This window comes from Rattus rattus, chromosome 1 (assembly GCF_011064425.1).
Source record: "Rattus rattus isolate New Zealand chromosome 1, Rrattus_CSIRO_v1, whole genome shotgun sequence".
Classification (NCBI taxonomy): domain Eukaryota; kingdom Metazoa; phylum Chordata; class Mammalia; order Rodentia; family Muridae; genus Rattus; species Rattus rattus.
Window position 1 is genome coordinate 48120279 of NC_046154.1, and position 7109 is coordinate 48127387.

Sequence of the window (7109 nt, forward strand, 5' to 3'; positions counted from 1 at the left end):
GTTGAGACAGGATCTCACTACAATTGTCCAGGAAGTCCTTGAACTCTTCAGAATTGAGTGATCTTAGCTTCCTAGACAGCTGGGGCCACATGCCTGCATAGCTGAGGTTAGATCTTTATACTTTAGGATCTATCTGTAGCTGGGTCCCAGGCATGATAAAAAAAGGGACGTGACCTTGGCCCAGGCAGTTTTCAGCCCAGCTACATCCTAGCCTGGGAATGAAATGAGACCTGGATGGCTACCAATCCAACATGAATGTCCAGAGGAACAGATGGCCATCAGACTAAGCAGAAGGCCAGATGCCCCTGCGGACTTGTGGTCTCTGTAACCAGCACCCACTGTTACTGCCATCACTTTACAGAGGGAACAGGAAGTGTCGAGAAATGTTTGCTAGGACCATTAATTCAAATACCTGCACTGGCTGGTCACCTCGGTGACATGAGTGTTGTGGGAGCAAGGAAAACCACACCTCATCAAAGGCAGGAGCAGAGAGCAAAGGCTCACCAACATGGGCCCCTCTTGCCACAAGAAAAGCTAGAAACCTACAATTTTTTTTACAAGATATTAACACTCAATTAAACTTTTTAAAAAGTATGCTTTGAGGGCTTTTGAGGCAGTGGATAGCTCAACTGGTAAAACACTGGTTTTGCAAACCCCTGGGCCGGACTCAGTTCAAGCTCCCAGAACCCATGTAACAACAAACCAACAGCAACAGCAGCAGCTGCCTGGTGAGGTGATACACATTTGTACTCTCAGCACTGGGGAGGCTGAGACAGCAAGGTCTGGGACTCACTGGAAAAGCAGCCTAGCTTACATGACAAGCTCTGGGCCAGTGCTCAAAAAACCTACGGGAGAGGACCCAAAGGACAGCAGCAGAGGTCATCCTTGGGCCTCCTTGTACACGCACCGACATATCTGATTTTTTTGCTTCCTTTTCTGCAATAGAATTTCCCAGGCAGTACTCCTAATGACAGAGTACTCCTGTATATGTCTGTGCACAGCCCCCAACCCCTGTACATACATTCACTCTTACGAACACAAAATAAAGCACTGGGTTAAGCTGGGTATAACCCTTGCACTTGAGAGGCTGAGGCAGGAGGACTGCTATGAGTCTGAGGCCACCTTGTGCTATAGAGTAAGACTGTCAGAAAAAAAGAAAACCCATATAAAAACATCATCGTGCCAGGCACTGCTCTGTAGACTTTGGGTTGCGACTGTTGGTTTGTGACATCCATGGCCAATCCTACAGAATCTCACTTTCTTCTTTGCTTTTGTGGCCATTAATAGCTCTGTTCACAAAAAACGTTAACTTCCAGGGCTGAGTACAGCTGCTCAGTTAGAGTAATCAGCCTACTAGACATGAGACCCTCAGCCCGACCCTTCGCTCCTTATAAACCCAGCTTGGTGGTGTGTATGGTGCTGCCTACAGTAAGCCAGCTCGGCCTACATGAAACCCTGTCTCAAAAAAAAAAACTATGAGGAGGTTAACCTCTAGTTGTAGTTTTAAGAAGGGACCGGTGACTTACTGTTAATTATGTAATCAGCTATAGTTCCTACATTTATTTATTTAGCACAGTGATTCTCAACCTTCCTAATACTGCGACCCTTTCACACAGTCCCTCATGTGTGGTAACCTCCAACCACAAAATTATTTTCATTGTTACTTCATTGCTATAATTTTGCTACTGTTACAATTCATAATGTAAATATCTGTGTTTCCCAATGGTCTTGGGCTACCCCGGGGTCCTTTGATCCCGAAAGGGATAATGATCTACGGGGTGAGACTAGTTGATCCGCCAGTTCCTGGCCACCAGCCCCAGTACAAGCTCTTAGGAGTCCGAGCTGAGTGAACGTTTTCCTTAGCTTGGAAGAGCTCCATGCACAATGGTTTGAAAGGGTGTAGACACTTACAAGCTAAGGTTCCGGGTGCCATGGCTGAGGATGGGCAGGATGCTGCAGAAGCTTGACGGATGAGTGTCCCTGAGGGTCATGGAAGGCTTCAGTAGGAGGTGGCATCTGAACCGAGGCTTGAAGGATGGGAGGCAGTTTATCAGGTGGAGAGGGGAGGGTACTCTAAACAGTAGTCGTCCCCATACAGGGCATAGAGCGGGCTGTGGCAGGCCATGTCCTTGCTGCAGAGCATTGTGGGTATAGCAGTGGAGGCTGTGAAGGGAGCTGTCAGACTCAGTAAGATGGGAAGGTTTTGCCTGCCACTCCTGGGAGTTCAGACCTGGGCCTTGACCCGCAGAGGTTGTCAGCAGGAAAGCAAGCAGCTTAGTTTTCTTTTTCTCCCAGCATCCTCTTAGCTGAACAACTGCTCCTAGTTCTCTGCACCAGGGCCCCCGGAGTTCTGTCAGGTTCTCTTGCACAAAGCACTCTTTGTCATGCCACTCATGAATGAGTGTTAGCATCCTAGCTCCCAGGGTAAGAGGATGCTTCATTTGGCTGTTAAGACTCTTCTTTCCTCCTGCTTATCCCCATTGTTCTGCAGCTCCAGTCTTTCATCCTGGCCAGCCCAGTTTCCCTTTGCCTGCAATTCACCCATGCCATCTCTGGTGGGGATCTGTACTGTGGAACTTTTCCTCCATTACACCAGGGAGATGGGTTGATAGGAGACCTGGGGATGGTGTGCCATTAGAAGTGATGATTGTGGTTAGATAAAAAGGTAAAGTCTCATGGGACCTTCTGGGCAAAGATCTGTGCAGTGAGGATGTTTAAGTGTCGGAATCTGTACAGAGCTTACAGGCAGAAGAGTTGCCCCAAGCTCTGAGGTAGTGGGCCCAGCACATTGGGTGTTTCTCTTTGCTCTAGGTGAGCTCTCACCGAGACAGCATCTTCACTTTCCTCAACCAGAGCCTGGAGTATGCCAAGAATTCACGGGCCTCCCTCCGGAAGTCCTCTGTTATCTTCATAGGTAATCTGTTTTGACATAACAAGTCCTGTCACCGAACCTCTGCCTGTGCTCCTGTCTGACTTTCCCATAATTCTAATATCTGGGGCAAAGATCAGTTACAAATTCTCTTTGCTTAGGACTCTTCATAAGACCCTTCTGATGGCATCTGGGGCTGCCTCTCCCACCCCAAGATACTACATTCATTATGTTATAATTTCATTCTCCCCTATCCAAATAATCACTGTCCCTTCACCAGAGTCAGAGAGGCCTGGAGGTGATGACTTCTGTAATATGATAATTCTTTTAGTATATATTTTAAATTCACTTGCTCTTTCTCAAACTCCATTCACCCATCCACTCATCCATCCACCCACCCACCCATCCACCCACCCATCTACCCATCCACCCATCCATCCATCCATCCATTCCCCATCTACCCTCCCACAAAATCCACTCTCCCATCCTTTTATCTACCTGTCCACCTCTCTGTCCATCATCTACCATCTATCCATCCACCCATCCGACCACTTACTGACCCATCTATCAGTTTGTACACTCCCTCATCCATCCACACTCCCACCACCCCTTCATTGGTTTATTGAGCTGATGGAGTGAGTAGGAGTGGGGTGTAGAGGATCGGGGGGGAGTGACTGCTAACATGACCGACGCCGGGAGAGAGGAGCAAGGCCAAGGACACATGGCATATCTCTGAACTAAGGGGCTAGTCAGAGGCAGCCCCTCACATGCTCATTTCTTTCAATTTTGTTCTAAGCCAACAACATCTAAAAACATTAATGTTTAACACCTAATGCCAAGGCCTGTGGCCACCTCTGCCTTTAGTCAGCTTCTGGAACAATGTAGAACTTCTTACCTCCTTTGGGACACAGATCTCTTGTGAGGCTCAGAAGAAAATTACACTTTGTCTAGAAAATGTATATATACATTAATTTTGCATAGAAATTTAGGATCCTCAGAAAGTCCCCCCACTCCAGAATGGATATCAAATTAAGAAATTTATCATCTTGTGGGAGAAAGGAGGCCTGGAGAGGTCGCTTAGCATCTTGGCATGCATTAAACCCTGAGTTCAATCCTCAGACCCCCAAACATATGTAAATATATGATTCATAAGTCAAAAGTAGGGCTGGAGAGATGGCTCGGTGGTTAAGAGCACTGACTGCTCTTCCAGAGATCCTGAGTTCAAATCCCAGCAACCACATGGTGGCTCACAACCATCTGTAATGGAATCCTCTCCTTGTATGTTGAAGACAGTGACAGTGTACTCATAAAATAAACAATAAAAAATACGTTTAAAAAAATAAATCAAAAGTAAAGTAAAAACCAGTGTATACAGACCCAGTGTATATACAGACTCAGTGTATACAGACCCAGTTTTTTCAGGCCTGGTGTATATAGACCCTGCGTATATAGCTAGTAAGTCACTGAGACTCTGAGATACTCTAGGCAAGGCTCAGCCTGGGGCAGGGTCAGAAAGGACTTCATGGAGAGCCACTTTCTGAATGGAACATCCAAAGACAAACAGGAATCCCCAGGAAAATACAGCAGTAAAGGCGTGCTGGGAGGGGTAGGGTATAGGCAGGACCCAGACACCTTGGGAGGCAGGTACACAGAGCAGGGACAATAGGAACTGAAGATGTCCCGTGTCTGAGAGCCATCAGGATAGCTCCTTGATTAGAGCCTCCGCACCTCAGAGATTCCCTAGTAGCTGTGCCTGGCAGATGCACAAGACTGGCAACTCAGATGCCCTGGGGAAATGGGACAGGGAGGCAGGACTTTTCCCCATCACAGACAAGGAGGCTAAGGCCTGGGCTAGGGTGACACTGATGATCAGCTGCACCCAGGATCTGTGCTGTCTTGGTTTGCTCCTGCCCACTGGACCAACAACCTTTCTGGGACTCCTGTTGGGAGTCTGTCCTCAGGTCATAGTGAAGCCTGCCTTTCAGGCCCTCATTTAAGGGGCAGGAAGATTCTCTGAGGACATCTGGTCCAAGAGTGGGAGGAGCAGGTATCAAATGCCTTCACCTCTTGGATTATCCAGGGTCCCTGGTCCCCTGCATGGAGAACATGATAACTGAGGAGCGGCTGAATGAAGTGAAAGCTAGTAAGTCACGACCTGGGTTGGCAAGATGCTGAGGGAGTGGGATCCTGAGCAGAACCACAGTGGGTAACAGGAAAGCAGAATCGTTGTGTGTTAGGGCAAGAGTCTTAGCTGTGCTAAGGTTTATCTATAGTGAGTGCAGTGTTAACTACTGTGGGAGTCACCCAGAGGCAGCATGCACAGAACCCTGGGGAGCTTGTAACCTCACTAAGCAAATGAGGCTCAAAAACAAGGCCCCAAACCATTTAGTGCAGGGTGTGCAGTTTAAATGCTTAAGAGGGCACACGTTCATTTTGCCACCGAGACAGCTGATGGGAGGTAGGCTGGGGAAATCCAGGAAGGCTTCCTATATGAGGTGGAATTTTCATACAGGCTTTGAAAGATACAGCAATCTGGAGGGCTGGGGAAGTGCTTCAGAAGGTGTCTAAGCCAAAGCTAGGAGGTGGGAAGAAAGGCTGGGTTCTGATCTCTTCCTAGGGAGGACCTTTGTCTAAACCATCTCTTTCTCTTCCTCCAACCCAGCTCTGGATATCTCGAGACACGATCCAGAAGCATCCGTGTGTATCTATGCAGCCCAGGCCCAGGATCAAATTATGGCCAGTTGCTGGCGGAACTCTTGGCCACTGCCCTATGGGGATTCGTGGGTGTGTGACCCATCCAGTACACACCGCTGGAGCTCCAGCTGTGAGAACCTGCCCACTTCCCACCAACGGCGCTCCTGGATCATGCAGGCGTTGGCCTCCTGGAAGATGTCTCTGAAGCAGTGACAAAAGCCCCAACTGGATCTCTGTTAGACACTGTGTGGTCAACCTCTCCATCCAGATGGCTTCCTCACAAGAGATCCCCCGAGCCCCTGTATAGCCCTCACTCTGACAAGTCTGGGAAAAGAGCATGGCCTTCATGTGCTGATTCACTTGACAGTTACAGATGTGTGCTGGCTGTTTTGTTCGCTTTGTATCATGGGGGGCTGAGGCTCAGAGTCGTGAAGTGCGTTGACCAAAGCTACTCGGGGGGTCACCTGGACGTCTTAGTCTCCCCTTCCCTGGTGATAAGAGCACAAGGGTGATGGTTTGGGTGGCTCTTGTGGGAAGGGAAAGAATGATGAGACTTCCCACCTATGACATCATGCATATTCAGGAACCCTGTCTCCCAGTCTTACCCTTGACTCTTCATCCAGTTTGCCTAACACTAATGCAAAAATATCCAGAGACATTTTTGGTGTTGCCACCACAAGGTGGCAATACTACTAACACCTGCTGGGTAAAGACCAGGTGTCAGGCACACTTAAATGCCTTAGGGTGTACAGCACCGCCCCCACATCCAAGTGGTTCTACGGTTAACATTTGTTAGAGATGAGCTCAGCAGGGAGGCATGGGGGTGGCATCCAGAGGTTGGGTGTGTCAGCTGGACTGACTTGGCAGGGAACAGACTTCTCAAGGAGGTTTGGAAAGATGACCGATCACATTTGGTCATCTGTGGGTGGAGAGCAGGGTACACGGGATCAAAGACCATCTTCAAAGTCCCAGCAAGAGGGAACCTGGAAAAAGAGAGGTGCAAGGGCCAGGCCCGAAGGCCATGGAGACTACAGAGAGGTAGATTTCATCCAGAGAGCAGTGGCGAGGCATGGTAGGGTGCTGAGAAGAGAGATATGTGAGCAAATGTCAGCTTCAGAAAACTCTTCATTGGGCATAGGAACCCCTGGGCAAGGCTGGTGGGGCAATAGATTGATGTAGCTGTTTTGAACAAGAACCTGTTACTAGTCAGTAGCGATGAACTTATCAATAATATCAACCCATGGATTCTACTTGTGGGCATACATCTTGGGGTAATCTTCCCACAGGATCATGGGGGTATCTATGAAGACCTCCATTGTCATATTATCTATGAGGTGAGGTGAGCAAGCAGGCTGGGTACCCACCTTGTAGGGTAAGCCCCATGGAGGTTTATGTGCAGTTATAGGTAGCAGGGGTGTTTGGAGACTTCAAACCTTGTGCCAGTGAAAAAGTATTTGTATGCACAAAATTTTGTTTTATTTGAAACAGGGTCTTGCTATGTAGTCTAGACAGTTCTTGAACTTGTGGTTCTCCTACTAAACCTAAG

At 48.3% G+C, this 7109-nt stretch overlaps 1 protein-coding gene across 1 annotated transcript in view; it reads left to right on the forward strand.

Moving 5' to 3' along the window:
• The window catches only part of Mroh7 (maestro heat like repeat family member 7), a 45241-nt gene extending 39308 nt beyond the window's left edge, over positions 1-5933 (forward strand). Inside the window, exons 22-24 of the mRNA XM_032901088.1 lie at positions 2812-2914; positions 4950-5012; positions 5532-5933. Of these exons, the coding sequence (XP_032756979.1) occupies positions 2812-2914; positions 4950-5012; positions 5532-5776 (411 nt within the window). The 3' untranslated portion in view covers positions 5777-5933. The remainder of the gene's footprint in view (positions 1-2811; positions 2915-4949; positions 5013-5531) is intronic.
• The last annotated feature ends 1176 nt before the right edge of the window (positions 5934-7109 follow it).